Source organism: Sitophilus oryzae, unplaced genomic scaffold (assembly GCF_002938485.1).
Source record: "Sitophilus oryzae breed Bouriz unplaced genomic scaffold, Soryzae_2.0 scaffold_227_pilon_pilon, whole genome shotgun sequence".
NCBI lineage: Eukaryota > Metazoa > Arthropoda > Insecta > Coleoptera > Curculionidae > Sitophilus > Sitophilus oryzae.
In genome coordinates this window covers 4218322-4245885 of record NW_022146782.1, presented here as the reverse complement: position 1 = coordinate 4245885, position 27564 = coordinate 4218322, and the positions used below count along the sequence as shown (strand labels likewise).

General features: G+C 33.1%; 2 protein-coding genes across 9 annotated transcripts in view; both read right to left on the bottom strand.

Moving 5' to 3' along the window:
• LOC115884337 (prominin-like protein) overlaps window positions 1–19920 on the bottom strand; it is an 82499-nt gene extending 62579 nt beyond the window's left edge. For 7 of the 8 annotated variants that reach the window (XM_030902882.1, XM_030902885.1, XM_030902886.1 and 4 more), the window contains exons 1-2: window positions 19707–19920; window positions 9548–9755 (exon numbers count right to left, since the gene is read on the bottom strand). In XM_030902882.1, coding sequence (XP_030758742.1) covers window positions 9548–9580 — 33 coding nt within the window. In that variant the 5' untranslated portion in view covers window positions 9581–9755; window positions 19707–19920. Of the gene's footprint in view, window positions 1–9547; window positions 9756–18648; window positions 19019–19706 lie in introns of those variants that run through there. The other variant, XM_030902883.1, reaches the window with a different exon arrangement.
• Window positions 19921–21190: 1270 nt separating this feature from the next.
• LOC115884260 (E3 ubiquitin-protein ligase ZNF598) lies at window positions 21191–27514 on the bottom strand. Its single transcript, XM_030902768.1, is given in 8 exon segments — window positions 21191–22021; window positions 22024–22584; window positions 23971–24154; window positions 24234–24466; window positions 26191–26329; window positions 26383–26621; window positions 26674–27020; window positions 27180–27514. Coding segments are annotated over 8 exon segments (2550 nt in total). The 5' UTR covers window positions 27363–27514; the 3' UTR covers window positions 21191–21357.
• Between the last annotated feature and the right edge of the window lie 50 nt (window positions 27515–27564).

Genomic DNA, 27564 nt, shown 5'->3' with positions numbered 1-27564 from the left:
GAGACCGCCAAGAAAAAAGTTCAGATTCGTAATCTACGACTTCAAAATAGGGTGTATACCAATTTTGGTGAAAATCGGACGATTTCCAGTTTTCCCAATAATTACCAAAAATGTCAATTTTTTATTCATTTTTACCTTGCCCCCCCTAAATTTCATTCTTCCGGCGCCCATGGATATATTAGACTTATTTGAAAAACGGTAAAGAGAAAATATATTTCTTTTATCGAGATCTACCAGCCCTGAAAATATTTACACTTATTTAAGACTGACCCGGTATAAAACTCAACTTATTTTAACATTATAATATATTTATTAAAATAACATTATATTAGATTATGATTTTTTTCTTTTATCCTCTACGTTTACTTATTTCACTGAAATTAAATTGGTTATTATGTCTTGCCCTTGTAAAGAATTCTACTTAAACCATTTCTTTATAATTTAAACATTTTTTTAAATATATAATGTATATTTCAAGACAAAAAAATATCTATTTAATATTTTGCGTATCAGTGTATGATTGGATTAACCAATAAGAAATACTCTAGATATTATAATTTACGTGCAAAACAGCATATTCTCAGAATACCTACCGAAACCATATTAATCTATGTAATTAATTTTATAATGATTGGACAAAATATTAACTCTTTTATAAGACAGGAAACGTGTTGAATCACAGCAGCACAGACCTGGGGAAACCCCTAAAATTTACCTAACCAAGTAAACAACTTCGATCTGCAATTCATTTTAAATTGTTCTTAATTGGTTTCAGATAAATTTTCTTTCAGTTTTGTATCAATAAAATTGTAAAAGGTATCTAGTAAATACCATAGAATAGAAAAAAGTCGTCACAGTAGCTCTTGAAAGTACAAGCAATTATAATCTATCTCTTTAAAAATGAAATATTAATTTTTATTTCCAGAAAAACGACATACAAAACAATGATTCCACTAAATAGACACGTTTTTTTTTATAAAATAACAGTTTCTAAAACAGGTTTTGTATATTATCTCGAAACATCGTTTTTGGGATAAGATGAATTTTGCTAAAACCAAATTTGACGCCTCATATATTTTCGAAACATATATGAGATAACTAGCGTGTACCTGCGACTTCGTTCGCGTCGAATTAATCATTTGTAATGGTGATAATAAAGCAAAGCAAGAATTTCCATTAACATACAAACTGGAGCAGAATCGTGGTTAATCAATTACCCAACTTTTTGGAACACCCTGTAAAATATACGTGTTTAAGAGTTTTTCCGAAAAACTCACCCGTTTTTAAATAAAAAGTTTTCTAATATCTGAGTGGTGGTTTTACCCCCTTAGAATTCCAGTTTCGAAAAATTCCTTCTTCTCGAACCTCTACACCCTAAAGTCAATCCGTTTTCCAAAAATCAGCTTTTTACGTCAAGCGCTTTAAGCAGGATCGTGACTAATCAATGACCAGATTTTTCGAACCACCCTGTATACATTTTTAAAAAATCTTAAAATATGTAAAAGACAAAATAAAATATACGTGTTTAAGCGTTTTTTCGGAAACTTGGCCGTTTTTAAAATAAAAAATATTGTAATATTCGAGGGGTGGTTTCACCCCCTTGGAACTGGAATTTGGAAAAATCCCTTCTTATCGAACCTCTACACCCTAGAGTTAATCTGTATGCCAAAATTGAGCTTCTTCCGTTTGAGTGGTTTGAGCAGGATCGTGATTAATCAGTGAGTCAATCATTTAAGGATTTTTGTATACTAGATGATGTTATTCTATGGTCGACTCACCCTCTATATTTTGTTAATAATCTCAAAAAATAAATTTGATTTAAAAAAGTGTCTGTTCTAAATCTGTCAAGAATTTTATGCCCCCAGACAGTAACTATATATATTATATACTGTGAAAATCAAATATTAGCTAATAAAACAGACCTGCTTTTTTTGCCAAATATTCAACAATATATTATTAATTTCAGACAAAATACAAGGCGAACTGCATGCGTAATTCCGAACTGTGTAGATCACTATCAGCATTTTTAATTACAGTATAGAATGAAATATATTTTCAACAAATAAAAAAATCCTCGCGTGATTTAGATGGGTTGAAAATAAGTTGTTCACATTTATAAGCAAATTCCCGGTCAAACCCAGGGAAAATGTATATCGGACTTTAATACTAGATAATTGGATATGAAAATACTAGTCGCAGTGGATGTTTGAAAGTCAGAATTTCTAGATGCATATGTATGCTATTTATAGCCATAAAATTTATAATTTAGATTTTATTTTTATTATTTGTCTCTTAATATTCATTAGCTGAAGATAAGGGTAAAGGTTATCTATATAGTAATAAATAAAATTTGACACATATGTTCCTTAAGTGAAGTAAATGAGCACTAAGAAGGGATTTTTTGAAAATTCGACCGCTAAGGGGGTGAAATTAGGGATGAAAGGCTGCATAAAAATTTGTTAAAATCTGGTTTAAGAAGAGTATGAAATTTTTCACGAGTGCTCCTTGATTGACGTAATTGAACACTAAGGGGCAATTTTTGGAAATTCGCTCGTTAAGGGGGTGATATGAGGGGTACTTTTGTATACAAAAAAGCATGTCCTAGGACTACGAAATTTTGCACAGAGGTTGATTGAGCCTTAAGTAGCGTAACCTAACAGTTCAAAGCGATTTTAGGAAATTTTTCTCCCCAGTGAAATTTTGCATATTTTTTTAAAATTAGTCCGAAGAGTTTGAAATTTGGAAATTGTTAATTAAGTGACGAAAGTGAGTACTCAGAAGCGAATTTTGACATTCATCCATAAGAAATAGGGATGAAAATTGGTATAAAAATTTGTTAAAATCGGTTTTAGAAGTATAAAATTGTTCGCAGACGTTCCTTATATAAGGTAATTTAGCACTAAGAAGCAATTTTTCGAAATTTTCCCTCTAAGGGGGTGAAATGAGGGGTGAACTTTCTGAAAAAAATCTGTCCTAGAAGTATGAAAATTTGCACAGAGGTTCCTCAAGTGATGAAAGTGAGTACTCAGAAGCGAATTTTAGGCATTCGCCCCATAAGAATTAAGGGATGAAAATTTGTACAAAAATTCATTAAAATCGGTTTTGGAAGTATGAAATTTTGCGCAGACGTTCCTTATGTAACGTAATTTAGCACTAAGGAACAATTTTTGGAAATTCGCCCTCTAACGGGGTGAAATGAGGTATGGACGTTCTGAAAAAAATTGCTTGTTATTGCTAAGTTACGTTACATAAGGAACAAACAGAATTTCATATTTCTAAACCCGATTTTAACAAATGTTTGTACAAATTTTCATCCCTTATTTCACTCCCTTAGGAGATGAATGTCCAAAATCCACCTGTACAAAATTCCACAAAAAATATAAAAATTATACAGGGTGGCGCCTCTCATACGACTCAGAGGCTCCAAGGAGAACGACGAGTTCGTATTGAAATGAAATTTTGTGAGCATATGTAAGTTAATTCTGAGCACGTTTTAAAAATATAGAGAGTTCTACAGGGTGTCCCCAAAAAAAGTTTGGAATACCCCCTTTATTAATTAATTTTTAGATTCTGAGAGAAAAATAAAAGTGAGTTTTATTAGGGAAGTATATGACTGAAATGTAAGGTTTTAGACTTACTTAAGATTTTCTAAAAATGAAGAACAATTTTTAAATTTCAAGAAAAACTACCTAAATTGGAATTTACCCTATTGCACTTTAAATCAAATTAAAATCTGACCCATAAAGTTATACGGGTGAGGCAAAATTAATGCTGAACATTGGTATAACCTGTATAACTCCTTTAATACCCACCCTGTATAACTCGTTTAGTTTAATTGAATTACCCAGAATATTATTCCGATATTCAATGGAAAATTCATGTCACTTCAAAATACTATTAAGGTTGCCGGCCTACCCCTGAAACAAACATTTTCCTAGATATTTTCATTTCTATGATTTAGTGTGAATAGATCTTTATTATTTGATAAAATCTAGGGTGGCTGTGATATGTCTGACGTTACTTCAACATAGCTGTCAAATTAGTTCAACTTTAGCAACTAGTTATCATTTTGTGTCAGTTCGTCAGAGTTGAAACAAAAAAAATCTAAGAAATTTTCCGAAAATAGAAACTTATCCTACATCAGAGAGAATTGATATGATTCTATTAGTTAGCTCCTGATTTTATCTAGTCTGGGCTTTTTTATTTGATTAACATATATCAAATAAAAAAAGCCCAGACTAGACAGTGTTAACAAAACTCGACCAAACCAAACCAAACTATTGTCTGAAACTGCATTTTTTTACTTATAGTTCGTCTGCTGGATCTGTGTCTATGAAAGGAATGCGGACAAAAAACATTTAAATAAACAGCAATATATTTTATACGTCGACTTGACGAGTACGTCACCGCAAACCGCTCCGCCCACTCATTTTATTGGCTACTTGCAAATTTGTCGATTTTTTATTGATGGGACGCGTCGTCTAATTTTTTACGAAAAACATCGAGAGAATATCGTTTCCCCTCTCACGGATACCCCGTAGCCACAGAACGGACAGACGTACTGTACTAAATATGAATTTTACTTTGTTTTGTTGATCTTTGAAAGGTGTATAAAGTCGAATCATTTTAGATTGGACATTTAAATTTTATGGGATTTTCGGGATCCCGGAATTTAATATCGGGATTTCGGAGATAAACATACACGCCGCCGGGATCCTGCGAGTTCGGGATTTCAGGAAACTCTAGTCGTGAGATTAATGATGTACAGATGCATGTCATGTTGATTTGGAAGTGACAATCGATAAGATTTATCATATAATTTTACATACCTATTAAACGACAGCGATCTTCATTTCCAAGCCCACTCCCACGCCTTTTTTTTCTATCGTACGGTATATTCACTAACTGCATTACCTACTTATAATTGAGTTGCCTATCTGATTCGTTCAGACTCGTTTGAAAATGTGTTAACTTTTTGACAGAGGGATTTTATATTGTCTGCATGTTTGGGAAAAAATAACTTTTTTAAAAAAAAAAAAAAAAATTCATTTTATAGACTATAGGAGTATTTATTGTTTTTCCTACATCTATTTTTTCACTTTAACGGGTTTTAATTAAGGATGCCTCGGTTTAAAGCAATGTTGCTGTCCAAAAGTCCGCAATTCTAAAGATTTTAACATTAACAAAAAATTAATAGATACATTTTTATCTTTCAACACGCATTTTTGATCGTGTAATTTTTTTAATAAAAAGTTTTTTGTAAAATAAAAAAATAAGAAGTCTTCGAAAAAAAATTTAAAACTTTTTAGAGGCTTTAAAAAATGTTTTAAGGCTTCTAAAAACATTCTTAATTTTTAATTCAAAAATTTATCAACTTTTTTGTTTTGGTTTGGTTTGAGACTGAGTCAATACAATAAATCGTAATTAATAAACAATTGGTTTCAAATTTTTTAGTTTTATATCATGTTACTAACGAACTAATCTTAAGTTGTTAATTGAATAGGTACTTAAAAGCTGTTATCAGATTTAGTCATAATTAGAGTTATTTTTAAACTAGGTAGTTAGATATTTATACATACCTACATATACAAATATATACAAGATTATGTACACTGATTCACTGTTTTAATATTCGTTTATAAAATATACAGGGTGTCAAAAAATAGTGTATCTAACTCCGGTAGGTGATTCTGCAGATGAAAATATAACAAAAAGTTTCTATGAACCAGTGGCTGCTTAACCATAAGGTCAAAAGGTCAATGCCCCCCTAAAAAAATCAGGAGAAAAACTTATTTAAATTATACTTTTTGTAAATCACATTTTTTTATCCTTAAGATATTCAAAACTATTCCCAAAAATCTTCAATTTGTCCAATTTTCGCTTGAAAACGTTTTATTTGACACATTTTCTCTAGTGTCGGTGAAAATTTCATTTTGCCCTTCGTTCCCGCTATGTTTTACACGTATTAAACTCCAAATGCCGCGGCTCGTGCCACCAACAAGGTAAGGTATACTACGTATAGAAAATATAATGGGTTAAGGTGCGATAGATATAGTTTATATTGGGTATTGACCGCATTATAGTGTGACCAGTGATATCGCTGGAAAATGTTCGCCGTTTGGGCAGTTTGGGTGTTTATAAAACCTCAAATTATAAAACAACCTAGCGTTTTGTATCCTTTAACGCGTATAATGTTTGGTTGAGTCAATATAAATATTTAAATTTTTAATATCGAAAAAAATCCGATCTAGTTTTAGTAGCTGTCGTAGCTTGTTAGTAGCTTGTTAGTAGCTTGTCGTAGCTCTGTCGTAGCCGAGGGTAACCGAGGATTTGAGGCATGTTTGAGGTGAACCGCGAAATTTGTGTAGGTAATATGGTTAGATAGGTACACTATTTTTTTGACACCCTGTACAATTCGTTTTTAGTTGGACGCATAGACTTAAAATAAAATATAGACTGAGCATCTCATTCATAAATAGCTGGAACATGCGGTCAGACAATGTCTTGTTATTGTTGTGTTATTGTTTTAGGTTATAACGAGTGCGACACGAGCGATAGATAGGTTGTCTCTGTCGTAACGGTCGTTCCCCGACACTCTGCCGAGAAACACAACACTGTCTTTCGTTTCTCAAGTACACCTGAACTCTCCGTATCATAGCCGGGTAATTTTTTTATTTTAATGAAGCTATAAGTAAATTAAAAATATATCGTATTTAAACGTTTTTATATTTTATTAAGATTTAGGACAGGTTTTTTACATAAAAGTTTAGAAAAAACGTCTTAGAGTCCGAAAAGGATAAACATAATAAAATACACGTTATAGAAGAAATTTTATAATCGAAATTACGTAATTTTTGAAATTAATAATAAATTATTAATTTTAGTCAAACATTTACAACCCCTAATATTAATCAAAACCGGATCTATTCCACAGATATAATAGAATCGGCGACAGGGAGAGAAAAAAAAATGATTGTTGTAATTTTTTTTCTAGTTAAGTGATGTCTTATTATGTAAATTAGAGAAAACATAAATCTGTTCCATTAAAGCAAGGAAGGTGATAGGAAGTGGATAAAATAAAAACTACATTTATTTAACTCGGTACTGTCTTTATTATACCGGGTGCGGCTCAAAAGTGGCTCATCCCCATAATTTTTTTATATTTTCAAATAAAAAAACAAGATTTAGTATGTTAGTATATGAAATAAATTAGGATTGATTGACGCATTCAATTGTTTTTGGTCACTTCCTGTGTCACCGGAAATGACTATAACTTTTAATTTTTAAACGGCACCCTCGGTATATTTCTACTTTATTCGATAGAAAATGACACTCTGAATAGAATGACATATCATATGTCAACTTTTGACATTTTCGCATATGGTTTAATTGTAATTGTAACACGCGGTTCATAACGACAATTTGGCTCGAAATACCAAGTGTGTGGTATCAATATATTCATAAGAAAATGCTTTTTCCAAATATGCTAATGAGTCACCCTTGTTCCATTTGAAAAAATCGACATATGTATGATTAAAAATACGATTTGTAGACAAGACAAGACACGAAACCTATTAGACGATCAAAACTATTTTTCCAAGGCTCCTTGATTAAAACTTAGTGTTTTTAACAACACCATGACACCCTGGATTGAAATTTAAAATACGATTTGTTTTTAAGCGACAATGTCAAAAGTTGACATATGATATGTCATTCTATTCTGAGTGTCATTTTTATCGAATAAAGTAGCAATATACCGAGGGTGCCTTTAAAAATCAAAAAGATGTAATCATTTCGCTGAAACAGGAAGAGACCAAAACAATTGAATACGTCAATAAATCTAATTTATGTCATATATCTACTAACATACAAATCTGTTTTTTTATCTGAAAAAATAAAAAAGTTATAGAAATGAGCCACTTTTGACACGACCCGGTATATTAAAAATATTGTTTCATAATGTAATATCATTTTAAAATTCTTGTATGTTATTTTAGATTCTGAAGATTAATTTTAGAATAAACCGGAATATATTTTTAATAAAAACATTATTAATTATTAACAAGATTATAATTATGATTTTGTTACAAAGACCTTTATATAAATGATTATGTAAGAGAAAAAAATCAGATTTTACATTTTACTAAAATATTATCTAAATACGCGCCTTTCTACAACAACGCCACTGACTCCCAATGGAATTGAGAGTTGCCTACCGGTCGAAAGTCGTTTCAAGACTTAAATGAATTATTTAAGTCAAATTTCTTGCAAATTTGGCACTGGCGAACCATATTTTATAGTTCTTGAACAGAAAAAGTAAATAAAATAAACACTTAAGGACTACAAGCTAAGAAAATGCGTTAATACAACCGGGGAGATAACGGCAACAAAGCTATACCGCACACGTGCGACACGTACTACAAGGTAATAAAAGAATGAACAGGCGACCTCGCCTCTAATCGGTGTTGCCATATTGCAAAGAACTTATCCTTTTCAAATAGTGTCCGACTTATAATTTAGTAGTATAAGGACTATTTAATACATCTATGGAATATTAAAACCTACTTTATAAAAATGTAGTATTAATATCTCAATATATGTGTATAATAAGAAAAAAAATATTGATAATATTAAAGACGTGACAACATAGGCTGGATGAGGAAGGCTCGGTCGACTGTACCCAGAAGTAAACATGTGTACAAAAAAGATTGTTTGACTGCGTTGAGATGTAAATATATGTAGTCTATATTTTATTTCAAGTCTATGGTTGGATGATTCCTGAGTTAATTTGGTATTATTTATCTATACAGGGTGTTTCAAAACTGATCATTTTCTTACCCTTATTATTTTCTACTTTATTCTCAAAAATATGTGCTATGCTTACCTTGCATGAGAATGTCCTTGGGCATGACAGCCTTAATAAACAGGGTGGTTATGTTGTACAGTCCCGCCATGCCTTTGGTCTCAAAACTGAATTGTTGACACTGAGGTAATCAGTTTTGGCATTGTAGTCCGTGTAGTTACGTCAGTGCTGAGACCCAGCACTGCCTTGTCCAAACTGTCAGTGATCTTGTTGATTTTCGTGGCGAAGTTGCTAACAGCACCTGTGCCAATACAAATGTAATTAAAAATATGTCTCCAACACCACAACATGCCATATGAGTGGCCCACCCTGTACAGTATGATAAAAAAAACGACGTCAAAGACGGCTGGGAACGACAATCGATCATTATTTTGGCGAGGTCTTCACCGTTTAAAAATTATTTTTCGTTGGTATAAAAATAAATTACAACCTTCTTGGCCAACTGGCAGGCCAACTGGCAGTAAACACCGTTAAAAAATCACGAAGAGTACGGGGCAAAAAAATGACGTCTAGGGCTTGACCTCTCCAAAATTATCATCTACTGTCATTCCCCAGCCGTGTTTGACGCCGTTTTTTTTTCGATCATATGATACTTTAAAACTTCTACTCACCTGATACGCCATCTGAGAATTGAACGGCCAAGAACAGGAACAAACATGTCGTGAGGAAACTGAACAAGTTCACCAGGGACCGTTTTTTCTTGTCTGCGGGCTCCATTACGAGTTTTTTCTCGAAAATTTACAGGAAATTCACTATAGCGATCCGCTGCATTCGTTCATTTTGATTGCGATTCGACAGCAGTGCTTTTGGTACTGGGCTTATCGATCAGATTAGATAGTAACATTATCTTTCCTTTATTTCTTTATTATTCGAATTTTTCATCTGATAAACCCTGAAAAAGAAAAAAGAATCACATAAAAATCACAGGAATTCACACTCAAAATTGATATGAAAATCATTTCAGAAAAATACAGTGTATTCAATTCAAACGAATATTTATCTAAATATTTGTTTTATTTGTTTTATCTAACAATATCTAATTAATATTTTAGCTAATATAGCTGCTGATGATGCTAACGTGGTTAGCGAAACGCGCGTCCAGTCCAAAAGTAAAGTGTTTCGGTGTATCGTAGTGAACTAGAGTTTTATTTTTTGCTAATATACAGGGTGTCCCAGGCTGAGCGTGCATTAGAAGTTTCTAGGGAACCACAATATCTAGATCGGAGATTTTTTGCACATCATTGTTTTACAACGAGATCTATCGATTAAAAATATTTTCAATATGGCGGCACTTCCGGAAATACCGGAAGTTGACAGTAACTTGCTTATTTTAAATGGGTACCCCCATTTTGTATTACATATTTAAATTATCATATTAAATGCTCTATATCTAACATTAACCGTTTTTGAGAGAAAAAATATTTAAAATTTTTGAACGAAAAAAACTACCTGTCATAAAAATGTGTATAGCATAAAAGTCAAATTTAGTGATTACCACAACCACTGTGACGTAAAGAAAGCAGCGCACACTAAATTTGACGTTTAGTTGGCCGGTGTGTATTTTTTATGTACAGTGGTGGCCAAAAGTATAGAAACTTTTTACTTTTTAAAATATCACAGAAAATATTGCTATGCTTAAACTCTCAGGAATATAAATGAACAGCTTATCAGCAAATAAAAGTATTCCAAAAATTACACAGCGAAAAAAATCTGTTTAGCAGTTTTTGTAGGAGAACAATAGATTTCTTGTGGCCAAAAGTATGGAAACCATAAATAAATACATTAAAATTATTTAGTTTAAGCTGATAAACGGTACGACTTACTTCAGATAAATATAAACATCATGCCCAAGTCTAAATATTTCTCTACGGATTTAAAAAATAAAATAGTTGAATTATACAAGAGCGGTTATAAACAAATTCAAATAAGTAAAAATTTAAACATTTTAAGAAGCACCGTTTCGAAAATAATTCGTAAATTTAATAAAACAGGGAACGTTTCAACAGCTTTTAAGTCAGGAAGACCAAGAAAGTTGTGCAACAGGACAATGAAAGTAATGAAGAGAATATCAATGGGAGATCCAAGAAAAACATCCACAGACATTTCTCGAGAAATGGGTGAAAGGGGAATATCGGTGTCTGCAAGCACGGTGAGAAGAAGGTTGGATGACATGGGACTTTTTGGAAGAGTTGCGGTGAAGAATCCACTAATATCAAAGAAAAATAGGATGGCCCGCTTTAAATTTGCTCAAGATCATCTCACCTGATCTTATCAGAAATAGAATACTATACTGTTTAGCGACGAAAGCAAGTTTCAACTGTTTGGTAGTGACGGGAGACGTTATGTCCGAAGACCAAAAGGTACACGGTACAGCCATAAGTACCAGATGCCCACAGTAAAACATGGGGGTGGGAGTATAATGGTATGGGGGTGTTTTTCTCGCTCAGGTGTTGGTCCTCTTGTTAAAATTGATGGGATAATGGACCGTTTTTTGTACAAAGACATATTGGAGAATAATATGTTGCCTCATGCTGATGAAGAAATGCACTCAGATGGTTGTTCCAGCAAGACAATGATCCCAAGCACAAATCTCGGTTTGTTCAAAATTGGTTAAATGAACATAATGTTCCACTAATGGATTGGCCCTCACAGTCTCCGGATCTTAACCCCATAGAAAATTTATGGGACCATTTGGATAGCAAAATTGGAAGCCATTCTATTTCAAATAAAAATGAATTATGGGAAGTGCTAAAAACTGAATGGGCGACCATTTCCAGTAAAGATTGGACGAGATTGATCGATTCGATGCCACGAAGATGTAGAGAAGTAATTAATTCAAAGGGATATTCCACTAAATATTAGTAATTTTTATATTATCATGAATTTTAATAAACAGACTTCTTAAGTTTCCATACTTTTGACCAAGAAAATATTCATAACTTTTTATATATTTTTTGATAGCTGTAATTTGTTATTTAAATGTATTAGGTTTTGTAGGAAATTATTTGTAGGTCACGATTATATAAGTCGTTTTATTTCATATTTTAATTTCTCAGCATAAATGACAAGTTAAAAAAGTTTCCATACTTTTGGCCACCACTGTATGTTTACATACGATATTCCAGCAAAACATTAAGCTCAAAACATAAACAAAAAAATATCACCTGAGCTTTTAATATTCATTAATCATAGGTGTAATAAAATAATAAAAGACTTAGTGACTAATATCAATTCATGTTTTTTGACAAATAAATGTATTACACCTATTAATGGCCTATAAGCTTAACGTTTAATCCAGATATATAAAATTCCAGTGAAAAAAACGTTTATGCTAAAAAGGTTTGGAGTTTAGAGAGTATTCTAGGTAATTTACCTGGTATTTACAAATAATGATAAATTAAATAATATTAATCACATTTCTAAAATAAGCAAATACTTTCAGAGAAATATGAACGTGTTTTTTATGTTTTATAACCAAGCAAAAATGTTTTAATACAAAATTTATTAGCTAATAGTTGTTCTTTAACAGATGGATAGTCAGTATAATGGTGATATAATTAGTTTTTTTCCTCTGTGAAAGATATTTTGGTTATTTTTCATGCCGCATTTTGAAAAAAAGCGTTCTATAATAATTTATTTAGTTCCCTTATACAATCATCTACAGTTCATACCAAATAAACTTTTAGTCACGTGATTAAGCCTGACCGGCACAGCGTTGCCCACTTTTACATATTTTCTTTAAATGAAAATATTTTAATAATTTCACTATATTTTCATTATATTATAGTTTATCTAAAAGCCACACTTGATTGGGGATAGAAAAATCTCCAAAATTTTACTGAAAAACACTTTTCTTAACAAAAAAACAAAGAAAATTGTGACCAGACGGAAGTTTGACATTTGATATATCCTTCTTTCTCTCTCCTACGTAATGAGAGAGACAAATATATTCTAGATCTAATCTAGAAATTTGAAAATTTACAACGTTGCTATATCTTCTATTTTTTCGGGTGATTAGGGATTTTAAATAAATTATCTATTATGAGATCGACAATAATTACATATATCCACCTATATCCACAAAGTTACGCGGAAGAGTTTTGATTGCATTGGTTTCAACTTCTATGCGGAGGGGGTTAATCTTTTTTTTTGTTATATTATATTTATAACCACGAAGTTGCACGAAAGAGTTTTGATTGCATTGGTTACAACTTCCATGTGGAGTTTGTTAATCTTTTGTTATATTATATCAAAAAAGATTAACCCCTCCGCAAAGAAGTTATATAAAGACTATTTATAACCACAAAGTTGCACGAAAGAGTTTTGATTGCATTGGTTTTAACTTCTTTGCGGAGGGGGTTAATCTTTTTTTGATAGAATATAACAACAAAAGATTAACACCCTCCGTATGGAAGTTGTAACCAATGCAATCAAAACTCTTTCGTGCAACTTCTTGGTTATAAATAGTCAGATCTCGTTGGCAAAATAGCAATTATGTGAAGGAGCCGTTCTTCTGGCGACCGCCTTTCGTAATCCCAGAATGAGCGAAAAAAATACGCTAAATTTAGGTTTAGCATTGGCAACGTTGCTTTAAATGCCAGAAACACATAACCCAACATTTTCAGATTGTTTACAAATTTATTTTAGCAAATTTTCCTCTATTATGCATAGAATTGGTTAAAAAAGTAACAGAAAATAGCAATAACATCATTGTTTATTGAATACCTAACAAAATATGTGCTAGAAAACCTTAAAAATATGAGAAATTAAGAAAAATTCGATGTTGAAATAATTTTCCGTTTTTCTGAAAAACGGTAAGAGACCGCCAAGAAAAAAGTTCAGATTCGTAATCTACGACCTCAAAATAGAGTGTATACCAATTTTGGTGAAAATCTGACGATTTCCAGTTTTCCCAATAATTACCGACATTTTTTACAGCAGAGCTACCACCTGAATCTACCGGGCGAAATTTAAATTCCAGTTAGTCGGCACGGCGCCGAATATGTCCATGGTTGGTAGCAATGAATTTAAAAATCGCGCCCTCGATTACCTAACTAAAAGTTTAATTAATATGAAATATAGTTTACTTTCCCTTGTGTTTTTTCCATATTGTATTATTAAAATTTTCAGTATTAGCCCTTTTAAATGACTTGTTGCAAATATCTATAGTTTTCTCGTCACCACAAACGATATAAATAAAAAAAATTGGCGCCGGGAGGCACGTATAGCCGCACTGAATACTCCGAACCAATGGGCACCTACCCCAGTATCCTTCAGGCAGAAATCTGCGCTATCGAAAGATGCGTACAATTTATCTTAGATAGGAACTATCGAAAACTGGAAATTGCCATCCTATCCGATAGTCAAGCAGCACTTAACGCGATCCACTCAGTAACCATCAATTCGAAGTTGATCAAAGAATGCCTAGAAAAGCTCAACAAATTAGGCAAAGAAAATAAAGTCCTCCAACTCTGGGTGCCTGCTCACCAAGGCATAGAAGGCAATGAAAAAGCAAATGATCTAGCTAGAAAAGGAGCGAACACTCCACTAACTGGACCAGAACCGTTCTGTTTTCCAAACGGGAACCAACTGAAAGCGGAACTGAAGAATCTGAAAGACTCCATCCCTAACTTGGAATGGATGTTCTCCAACGGTCTAAGACTCTCGAAATAGTTCCTCAGAATTTACGACCGAGAAAAATCAAAGGTTTTCCTTGATTTAAGTAAAAACAATCTTCGGATTGTCACGGGGTTTCTAATAGGACACTGTCTCCTCAACGAACACCTCAGTAGGCTGAAACTGAGAAACAACGGCGAATGCAGATTCTGCGGGGAAAATGGAGAAACACCAGAACACCTTATCACTGAGTGAGCCGAGACGACGACCATTCGTGCCATGAACTTTGGTACGTCTGATGTCGAGGATGGAGAGCTGGCCTCTGTGGAGCCGTCTCAGATACTGGCTTTTCTTAAAGCCCTGAGACTGTATGATGAGTTATAACTCGTTATAATTCAAGAAAGGGGAACACGCAATAGATCTATAAGGTCGCGGTGATTAACTCTCCTCCTAAACATTCTACATTCTAGTCGGAACAGCGCCGAATATGTCCATGGTTGGTAACAATGAATGATTGATATGAAATATAGTTTACTTTTCCTTGTGTTTTTCCCCATATTGCATTATTAAAATTGGCAGTACTGGTCCTTTAAATGACTTATTGCAAACATCTATAGTTTTTGCATCAAACAAATGATAATAATAATAATATATAAAAAAAAATATTCATGTTAATTTTAATTTAAAATGCATCTCTAAACACACAGAACTCGTTGATGTGCTCAAATGCATAATATACATACAATATAGCATCTGCGTGAGGTCGATGAAACCCAACTTGTAATTAAATTACTATTCCAAGAATTGACATGACATTTTTTGTCGCTGGTACTCTGGTAGTACTAGAAGCACGTTCGCTATCCACTTCTTATCAAAACTAGGATGTAGCGGTCTAAATCAAAACAAAAATCGGTCAAAATTTTATTTGTTTTGTTCCTTTAAAAATTCTAACAAGCTTTACTTCCTACAGTAAAAATTTCAACTGTCTAGCTATAACGGTTCATAAGATAGACCTTTGTGACAGACGGACGGACGGACGGACAGCGAAGTCTTAGTAATAGGGTTCCCGTTTGTACCCTTTGGGTACGGAACCATAAAAACAAACGATCTTTACAATTATCAAACAAACTTTATCATTACTTTTTATTGAGTCCCTGTATAAAGCAAAATTATTTTTACTATATGCACCTTTATAAACCGTGCAATATTAATACAGAACTTTTTTTCATATCTTTGTCAACATCAACAGCGACGATATTGGACTGCCTCGCCCTAATGGACACCCCTGTAGATGTAGGCCTTTTTATTTTTAGCCTAGAACAAGTGTTATCGCGATGTTGGCCACGGACCTATCGTGTCGTTCTCTCGAGTTTCCGTTTTGCTACGCCATTAATGTCATTATAACGGTTGAGTTAAGTGCCTTTACCCCGTTTCTGTTCAAAACATCGGTAACCATAAAACTGTTTTTATTTTTATGTACAATGCATCAAAATAAAAACACTACAAAATAAACAATGCGTGTCAAAAATTTTAAAATAAATGTTAACAATATTAACAAAGTAGGGTTCCCTATAAAGACTATATTTTTAGGGTTCCGTACCCAAAGGGTAAAAACGGTCATTATACATTTTCAAATTCAATATCAAAAAAATATTAAATTTTGAAATATAATATTTACTTACTTTAGTAGTCATTATGTTTACTTTGCTATCTCTGTATATCTTCAAACTCGTTGACATGCCATTAAAATTTAACAAGGGGAATTAATATGTCCCATATAGCAGCCATAGAGACTTTTTTACCAAGCTTGCTGATTGTCACATTGAAAAAGCACGTGGGTGTTTCCTTATATAACAAATACAGGGTGTCCCAATATACTGTGGACGCATACTGTTACCACAGATCATACAGATTATAAACTTTGTTTTTTCTTTATAGTTTTTCGTGGTTCCAATGTTCGGAATCGGGTACTAGTTGGGTTACTAGTTTGCGCACATAGCACGCCCACTCATGGCCTCTAAAATTGTGCACAGCGCCTGACCGGACCAGTTATTAGAGAGATATCGGAAAACCGAATAGCGTCATGCAGTATTTACGCGTACCTTATCATGGTTACGATATGCGCGACTCAATTTTTAACGCAACACCCGCTAATAACGTTACCGCCTGACGTAATTTGCGGATCAATTACACCAAGCGCTATTTCTAAATAACGTTTAAAAATTGCCTAAATGGGCATGTGCGGGTATTTGAGAACCGGGGCCGGCCGGCGAGATCTTTTATTTTAGGTTATGTTTGAATTGTTTTGAATTATTACTTTAGTTTTATTAGGTAATTTGATATTTAAGTAGCTGGGATTAGTTTTAATTAAATAAATATGGCCCGAAATATGGATTCCACCTCCTCCAATATTAAAGAACCTATAAAGAGGCTTAGGTTTACAGCAGATGACGACTTAGCCCTTCTAAGGGAATTTGTTGCTTTTGTTGCCCTAAACCCACTGGCAGACGTTGAACAATAAAGCACTGGAAATAAGCACTTTAGCCCTTTAGTTTTAAAATACCTAGTAAACAAAACAATTTCAAAGTTTTAAATTCAAAGTTAGGTTAAGTTTAAATAGCGGACGCCACGCGAACAGAATTCTTTCCGATCCGATAACTATAAATGAAGAGAGTTAATACCACCTCACGTAAAGGAAATAACACCTGACCTTATTAACGTCCATGAACGCTATTCGGTTTAGCGATATCTCTCTATTACGCTGTTTATTGTTATTTTACGCGAGTTTATTTTTGCGCACAGGAAATTTGACTCGTTTGCACATCGTCATAAAAAACAATTTTCGTACCACGAATTAGGGATAAGATTTTTATCTGTATACATAGAGTATACCTAATCTGTGCTGTTACGAATTCCGTTGGTCCTTAATTCAAAATACACGTAACACAAATATACATGTTTTTCCAACGACTGAGTTATTTTTCGTTGTGCAATTTTTAAAAAGATTCTACGAAAATAGTCAAAAAGACGAGAATTGCTCACAAAAATTCAACACGATATTATACAAAATAATGACTGACATTAGGATAATTGTCAAATAATAAAGGACAACATTGCTGAACACGGCGCAATGTGACCAACATAGCGATAATAAAATTCGGTTTAAACTAATTTTTGCAGCTTTAATCTAAATAAAATATCTGTTACAATCATTGCTCTATAAAGTAAAATGAAGAACTGCTCGGTATCCTAAATTATACAACAAATTTAAACATGTTTGCCAAAATTTCATTTAGTCAGGTTTATAGACTTCAATGTAAATGTCGATAAGATTGATGACGTGCACCGGAAAATGATTTGCGACTACTCTAGTTCTATGTCCACGGAATTTTCGGACATCCTGTATATTAAGGCGCCTCACAAAAATGATACGGGCGGTTTTTTTGTCGAAGAATAATACCACAATTTTGGCAATTTTAACGAAGATACATACAACAATGGCCTATACAAATGTTTACACTGACCCTGAGCTTCAATAGGAAGCAGTCATACACCACATCCTGTAAAAGTACGCGCCAAAAACGCAAAAAGATCCGATTTAATATACAGGGTGGCCCGATTTTAACGAAAAAAATAAAATGATACAGGTTTAACCCATTTTTTAGTCAGAATAAACTGTTTTTTTTTGGAAATAATTATTGAAACGAAAAATATTTCAACCATTTCCGCATGCACTATACGTATAGCGTAACTAATGGAATTACAGCCTAGTCTAGACTAAAATTTATCTAAAGTCTTGTCAATTACAGAGGTCAGGTATAAATGTCTAAAAATAGAGTGCTCGCAACATTTGTTCTAAGTTAGATCCCCAGAGAAATACGTGAAAATAGAGGAATTCTATCTAGGTCTACAGTGAAAAATTAAATTTGGCAATTAATACCGTCTATACTACAGGTATAGCGAAACATCTGAAAACTATACATTTGTAATTAAATCTTAAGAAATATAGTCTCATAAAGTATATTAATTAGTAAAATATCTGTTCTACAATTCAAATAATTAAGGGCCTCAAAAAATTATATAGAAATTTGCAAGTATGAACTTGCTAGTAAAACTACAGACATCATTCCTCTATAAAAATTAATAATAACATTTTTTAACATACTTACATAAGTGGGTGGTAAGGTTGACAATAATTAAACCATTTTTTTTTCTTTTGCGTCAGGCAAAAAAGAACCTTGGTGTTTACCTTTGGATTGGTGCAATACCCAGTCGGTCGATTTGAAATATCACTATTATTATTATAAACTATACACGCACATAACTGAGATTATTAGTCACTGCTGAACCGATCGCCTTTCTACACGTAAAAACCGACACAACATTCAACAAAAAGTCGTTAAAACAAGCCTCACTTCAACCAGAGAGGAAAATAAAAATTTTATATCGCACTTTCCAATCCAAGGTCCCATATAAACCAGAAATTTAATGTTTATCTATCGTTTTTCCAAGTGTTCATCGACATTTTAAGCAATTTCAACTACCTAGATTTCTCAGATTTTTTTCGGAAAATGCTTCAAATTTATCACTTTCCTGTCAAAAATTGACAGTATATGACTTTCGTCCAAACAAAATTTAATTCACACTAGACTGCTTTGTTTAATTATTAATTTTTCATTTAAGTAAAGGCGCGTTTACGCCAGTCAAGTGACTTGAATTAATATTTCCTAGGATTTATTTATTTTTTTCACTTTCCTGTCAAAAATCCCAGCCTACTTTGTTTAATTAAACCTTTCACGCAAGTAAAAATAAACTTAAAAGAACGTTAAAAAAGGTTCTTTACCTCATTCATATTTGTTTACAGTAAATCCAGCGAAAAATCAATAGACAAACATGAAAGGGTGTTGTTACACACACTTCAACTCAAACAAAGGCAGATGTTTTTTTTAATAAAAACTCCAATTTAGAGCTTAATTTAGAAATGGGACATATTTGAAACTTGCGTTCGTACACAGATGCGTTTTTATTGGGTCCATTCACTTGCCGAGAAAGATGATTAACATCAATAATTCTTTGTTCGCGTAGCCTCGAGATGAATAGGAGAAAAAATAAGGAAATTTATGACCCAATAATAGAGAGATTGCGTTAGATGTAGCGTAACCTGCATCGATATAATATATTGATGAAATCTCGAGGCACAAAACAGTTATTTCTAACGTTCTCTTACCTGAATTTCACTGATTGAAGTTGAATTTCATCTCGCACATCAAGGCAGGCCAAAGGAAATAAACGAAAATCGGGTCCGTCACAAATGAAAACGTGCGGTTTTTCGTGAAAAACGATTTCTTTGCGGTTCTATTTTAAAGTTCTTTGATGTTTTTCTTTTATAAGAAAAATTCACTAAACTACAGCGCGAAACATCCTTCCTGCACGGACGTCTCCCACAAACTGGGCAAAATAGATCAAACGTACCTCGCTGCTGCATCGATTAGTTAATTTGTCTCGGTCTGGTAGAGCCTGACCTTGTCTCTCGCGAGCATTTGGAAAGAGAGAGGCTATTATTGATTAGATTCGCTGGACAAGAAACGTAAATATACAGTGTGATTGTTTTAAAAAGAAAAATAAATTTAAATCAATGAATGAATTAAAAAAGACTAATATATTTAAATAAGTTAGTTTGTTCTTTCTAAATATGCAGGATGTAAATGGTAAATGTATGAATGCGAGAACATTCGTACATTTACATTTGGTGTCTCCCTATACAGGGTGGACCAAAATCAAAATAGGATGTATTTTTCTCAAAAATGGTTCAATGTGTGGATTTTTTTCCAACACAGGATGTTTAAACGGGTGCTCAAACAGCAGTATACTTATTAATAGACTTGTAATCCACTAATTTTGACATAAAATAATTTTTCTAGCAAGTAACTGTCAATTTTAGAAACTTTTTGACTCGCTGGGAGTAAAAATTCAAAGCCGTGTCACACGAGCTGAAAAAAAAATACGTGGTGAGTCCACGTCCACGTGTTGGTCAAAAATAATGATATTTTAATACAAATTTTGTGAATGTGAATGAAATTATTTACTATTTTTTTTTTATTTTAGGTATATAAAACTATTTGTTACACGTAAAAAACTATTTTTTTCACTTCATTATGGTTCAAAGACTCTTTGTGACTAAAACGCAGTTTTTTTATTTGAAAATACTTTTTTATTTAAAAAATATTTAGGAAATGTAACAATAGGACCTAAAAATAATGTATATACACATTAAATTTACATTTTTTTTAATTTCTTCAGCTCAAAAACCTCGTATATGTGTAGGCAAAAAATTGTTTTATCAAGTATAATATTAAGTATACTAATTTTGTATATACTTTCCATGTTTGTTATATAAAATTGAAATACATAATAAACATCATAACTTGAATACCAAAAAACGTTAAAAAACTAAACTTTATTTTCACCCTTCAAAGAAAAAATAATCCTAAGACTATTTTTATGCGTTAAAAATACACTTTACTTTACGTAAATAAAACTTAAAAAAAAACACCGTCACGGTAGGCATAGAAATCACCTTTTTTTCTCCTAAGCCTACTATGACGTCGTTTTAAAAATAATACAAGCGTATTGAATGTCTTACTTTAAACAAATTTAAACTAAAACACGAACAAAACGAAAATGAACAAACGTAAGAAAAAAATAAGAACATAATAAAATAAATACTATATTTTAATGCAAAAAAAAACAAGAAGATCATGTTCTAGCGATGGCATTCTATAAAATCCACAGCCGATATTTGACGTTTATAAACACTGACTGAATATGTCAAACTGACATTTCTAGCGTCGAAAATTTTTTGAGGTTATGTTTGTAGTTCATTTACCCCAGGCACTTGTACCGATTTGCTGGGCGGTTCCCAATGTAGGAAAATGGTTATCCAACGTATGGTAATTATAGTGATCGTGTAGTTCTTTCTTAAAAATAACTTGCTTGCAATTCTCGCAAACGACAAGCTGACTTTTTGAGTTTTTATCCATGACTTTGTACAGTTCTTGTTGCTTAACGATATCAGGTAACAGCACAAGCAATTCTGGGAAAACTTCGGTAAATTTGGGACCTAGCAGGTTCAAACAGTGTTCATGGTAAGTATTAGCGCTAACGTCCCCTTTCCTGAATTTATCTGACAAAGTTTTAAACTCCCTGATCGCCTCATTGTCATTCAACACCTCCATAAACTGCTTTATCAAGTTCTGGTTTCGGTTTTGAAAGTTACGCGGCTGTCGAAAGTTTGAGGTTGTGTTACTGGGACTTATTGAGTAACTCTGACCAGTTGAGTTAGTAAACGTCATGCCTAGGGAAGGGAAGTTGGTGTTATTGAACCCTGGGGGCGGTTTTATGGTGTTTTTCGGTGGTATATCTGCGAAACCTGGTGGAGGGTTGGTAGTTCCTAAAGCAGGGAATTCTTCAGGTGGTGTTGAGTTCCCTAATTCTGGTTCTGAACGATTTTTAGTGAGCCCGTTCTTGTTTTTCGGTTCTTCATTCTCATTTACGTCAGTCTGGACTTTACTATCACCCTCCCAGCATTTTTAACCTTCTTTTTCTTAGATTTCTTACTCTCCTCTACAGATTTCCCTTTATCATCGACCAACCTCAATTCTCCCAGCTTCAAATCCAAATAAGAATTATTTACTTGAGCCCTAGCACTACTACTACTCTCCCCTTTTTTACTATTACCATTATTTCTCGGAGTATTCTTCATACTGTTCAAATTCACCCAGCTGCTCACTGGAACTGTTACACTGGAGGATTTCTTCGGTTTTTCGTTCTTGCCTTTTGACAGTTTGGGAAAAGAATTGGTGTCGGAAGTCTCCCAAACAGGACAAGGGGCTGCCCTAGCGGATTTGGGTTCTGGTTCGGGTTTTTTGGGTTTGGCCGGGACCCATTTCGGTTGGGACACGGAGACGGGTGCTTTGCCTAGGGCTGGGAACACTTCGGATCTTTGTGATCCGGACGGGGCGCTTGTTGTGATGTGAGTGGTGATCACCGTGTTGGAGCCGCCGTTCACTTGAATGGAGACGTTGGGGGGTTTTTGGTTGTTGCTGCTGAAATAATTATGTAATTATATAATGAAAATATATACCGCATGATCGAAAAAAAACGGCGTCAAGTTGGCTTCGAAATCAATGACATTCCCCATCATTCATAGCCATCGATGACGCCGTTTTTTTTCGATCATACGGTATTATCAAATTACTCGTATAACTAAAAATTACAGAGATATAAGTAGACACAGAGGCGTCCCTTAAATAAGTGCTAGTATTGTACCGTATGATCGAAAAAAAACGGCGTCCAGTTGGCTGGGAAATGAACAATGCCATTTCCCATATAAATTTACATATAAAATGACAGCGATCTTCATTCCATAGCCATCGCTGACGCCGTTTTTTCTCGATCATACGGTACTTTTATTTATTGTATTGTATTTGTATAAGCGCATGCCCAAAATATGTACTAGGTTGTATTTCAGGAAAATATTTTAGCTTCTATAGGATGGCTCAAAAAAGTGTGAGTGGCCTGGGATTATTTTTTTTAAACGAAACACCCTGTATATTATAGCATTTTTGGCTTGGTTTGGTTTACTTTGCTATAAATATGCTAATCATAAATCATACAGGATGTTCAAAATTCTACGTCATACTTTCTAGAATATAAAATAATTTTTCTTCGTTTTTTTTTAAATGGAACACCCTGTATATTAATTTTTCAATAGACGGAAAATTAAACAATGACCATTTTTTGTATTTAGAGCATTTCAAAATTTTTAACGGTTTCGCAGATATACGCGGTTTTATATTTCAAATGGCATTTTCCACCAATTTTTATCAAAACCACCCAAAATAAATTTTTCTCAAAAAATGTTAATTTTTTACTTCATCATCTATTAAAAAAATAATATACAGGGTGTTCCATTTAAAAAAAAAACAAAGAAAATTGATTTAATATTTTATTAAGTTTGGCGAAGAATTTTGAACACCCTGTATGATTTACGATTACTATATTTATAACAAAGTAAGTACACACCATCTAAAATAAACACCTAATATAGTTTTCATTTCAGGACAGTTCTAGTATCTGTAATAATTTTTTTAAGGAAAGTTAAAAAATATTTTTTTATTTATTTACTAATATCTCTAAAACTATCAAAATATATTTACTCATACCTTAAGATTATGTAAAGTGATCAAAAAAAAATCCAAAAATACAATAATATACAGGATGTTCCATTTAAAAAAAAATCATCCCGATCCACTCACATTTTTTGAGCCACCCTGTAGAAGTTAAAATATTTTCTTGAAATACATCCTCGTACATACTTTAGGTTTGCCCTTAAACGATGTTCCCAAGTTTTTTTTATTCTAGTAGCTATATAATTACAAATATTTCTGAACTCATCTAAGACTACTTATTTCTCTGGACTATAAACTTACTTTACACTTAACCTCACTGTACTGCTCCCCGGTTTACTTGAGCCACCCAGTGCAGGGAAATTCTCCTTCGCTTTTTGATTCTGCTGGTTTTTTACTGTTCTAGTTATTGTCACTTGTGGTGTAGAATTGCCTGAGGAGTTTGCTGTTATCGTCACAGCTGAAGTTGGTCTACTTGACGGTTCTCCTAGAAGAAAATTGACATTTTAAGACTTTTTCCTACGTTAAAAAACATTTGGGACACTCTGTATAGCGACAACACGTACCTGACCTACCTAAAGAGGGAAAATCGTTGCTGTTAAAGGCTGCGCTACTGAATTTTGTGAAGTTTTTCGATGCCAAAGAAACGTTGCTGGGTCCGGCTACTGTAGCGCCACCTAGCGCGGGAAATTGATCGGAAGTTAAGGGATTTACAAAAAGTTTTTGCTGGGGTGGTTCTTGGCCACCCCCGGGCCCCCCAGGCTCTACGTTATGCAAGGAAGTACCTTCTTCATCAAATCTACAAGAAAGAATCAATTAATATTCCTATTTCTCTATTAAAATCGGCGAATTGACCAAAAAACGTAAATTTTCATGATATATGTATGGATTTTCGGCTATTTTTAGGACATTTTCAAGGCGCTTACAAAAAATGATAAAAATATAGATAAACTTATGAAAATTTCAGGATTTGTAGGAAATTTTATGTACTTTTCGAAAACATTATCAGTTCAGGGCGTAAGTGCTTCAATTTTGCGGAAAATTTGATTTTTTCAGCCCTTGTTCGACGATTTTTATGATAGTTATAACCTAACCTGTATCTAATACTGTACTCGTAAGGCCAAAATGGACTATGTTTTCTTATTGTACACCTTTTAATTAGTCAATAACAATAGTTTCATCAAATCTACGATTTCACCAAAATCGACAATTTTCATTAGTATGGAAAAAAGTTGAAAAATTGACCGTTTTTTGGCTATGTTTTAGACATTTTCAAGACTCTCAGAAAAATAGTGAACATAGGGATAAACTTATGAAAATTTTAGGATTTGTAGGAAATTTTATCTACTTTTCGAAAACATAAACAGTTCAGGGCTCAAGTGTTTTAGTTTTGCGAAAAAAATAATTTTTTCAGTCCTTGTTTTTCGACGATTTTTGATACTTGTTAAAACCTCGCTTGCGTCTAAACCGTACTTATAAAGCCAAAATGGACTATGTTTTCTGATTCTACACCTTTTAATTAGTTAATAACAATAGTTTCACCAAAATCGTCAATTTTCATGAGTATATGTATGGGAACAAGTTGAAAAATTGACCATTTTTTGGCTATTTTTTAGACATTTTCAAGACTCTCAGAAAAATAGTGAACATAGGGATAAACTTATGAAATTTTCAGGATTTGTAGGAAATTTTATGTACTTTTCAAAAACATAAACAGTTCAGGGCTCAAGTGCTTTAGTTTTGCGGAAAAAATGATTTTTTCAGTCCTTGTTTTTCGACGATTTTTGATACTTGTTAAAACCTCGCTTGTGTCTAATACCATACTTGTAAAGCCAAAATGGACTATGTTTTCTGATTCTACACCTTTTAATTAGTTAATAACAATAGTTTCACCAAAATCGTCAATTTTCATGAGTATATGTATGGGAACAAGTTGAAAAATTGACCATTTTTTGGCTATTTTTTAGACATTTTCAAGGCGCTCAGGAAAATAGTGAACATAGGGATAAACTTATGAAATTTTCAGGATTTGTAGGAAATTTTATGTACTTTTCAAAAACATAAACAGTTCAGGGCTCAAGTGCTTTAGTTTTGCGGAAAAAATGATTTTTTCAGTCCTTGTTTTTCGACGATTTTTGATACTTGTTAAAACCTCGCTTGTGTCTAATACCGTACTTGTAAAGCCAAAATGGACTATGTTTTCTGATTCTACACCTTTTAATTAGTTAATAACAATAGTTTCACCAAAATCGTCAATTTTCATGAGTATATTATGTATGGAAAAAATTGACCATTTTTTGGCTATTTTTTAAACATTTTCAAGACGCTTAAAAAAATAGTAGAAACATTGATAAACTTATGAAAATTTCAAGATTTGTAGGAAATTTTATGAATTTTTCGAAAACATTATCAGTTCAGAACTTGAGTGCCTTAATTTTGCGAAAGAATAGATTTTTCCAGACCCTGTTTTTTGACAATTTTCAATCATTCTATAGATCCTCCTATAACCTCAATCTACCCTACCTGTCTCTTCTGTCACCTCGTTTATTCCTCATATTCTCACTCCTGGGTCTCGGTGCCAAAGTAAACTCTAGTTCCAAAGTCCTAGCTTGCTTATTAGCCGACTTACTCATGAACCTACTGTGCTCCTGCGCTATATGAGCTGCAAAGAGGCTTCAGCAATGTTATTACACACATCCCGTATCTATTTCTTACCTTTCAGATCGATGTTACTCCTAAAAACAGCTGTGAGAGGCATGTTCTTACAATCACCCTCTTCACACAGAAAATGCTCGTCATGGAAGTGTTTTTTCATGTCTTCCATTGATTCATAGTACTGATATTTACCATCGGCATCACACAGGTGACAGAATAGATGATTTCTTCTTAAATGCCTGAAGAGTTCGTCGTTGTCCATGAAACGGGTGTCACAAAACTCACACAAAGGATGGCCTCTAAAAAGTAACATAATTAATACTTTTCTACACTCTGTGGTGAAATGTTTACTTATGAGAAGTATTATTTCTATCTCCTTTTCTCCTGTGATAAGCCAGATCCTGACTACTGTAACATTTTCTCTCAAAACTAAAGATTTTTAAGTTATCACTGCAAATATCACAGTAAAACAATCGGTGCTCCCTACGCATGTGGTCTTTCAATTGTTGAAAGGTTTTATATGACCATTTATGTTCATTATCCTCACAAATATGACAACGGTGTTCTAACAGCTTCTGGTAAGCTTTTTGTACCTCGAAACTAGAGAAAATGATCCCGAAACGTCTTTCCTGTAAGTTGGATCTCTCGAACCTTGGGTACATTACTGAATACGGTTCGATTTTCTTGCTAAAAAGTACCTGGAATTGATAAATAAACATAATTACATTTATTTGTTTATGGTTTTATTATTATTATATAAGTGACAAGTACACAGAAGAGAGGTTAAAGTTAAAAATAGAACTCCTATAATCTAGAAGTTAACAGAACCTGCGGGAATATTGTGTTATTGTCGTTACCTTAGGGAGCTCTCTCCTGCAAATGGTGCACTCTTTTTGCTTGCAGAGCACCCTCATTCTGGTGGAACACTCGAAACATACTGGATGATCGCAACTTCCTATGGAGTATACTTCGACATTCTTGAAACAAATACAACACAGATTGTCGTTATCACTTGAATTTAGAGCGTTTTCGGACGACATTTTTTTGTCGAAAGATTTTCTAGAGTTAAACAATATTGAAACTTGCTGAATATGGATAAAATTTCGATTCCTGCGAGCACAGATTAACAAATTCACTGTTCCTGCAAGATTTGCTGTCAAGAGACAAGATGCCAAGGTCAAGTGACATTTGTTAACCACGTTGTCAAAAGATAAAGTTTCTTAAATAATTATTTATCCGTTA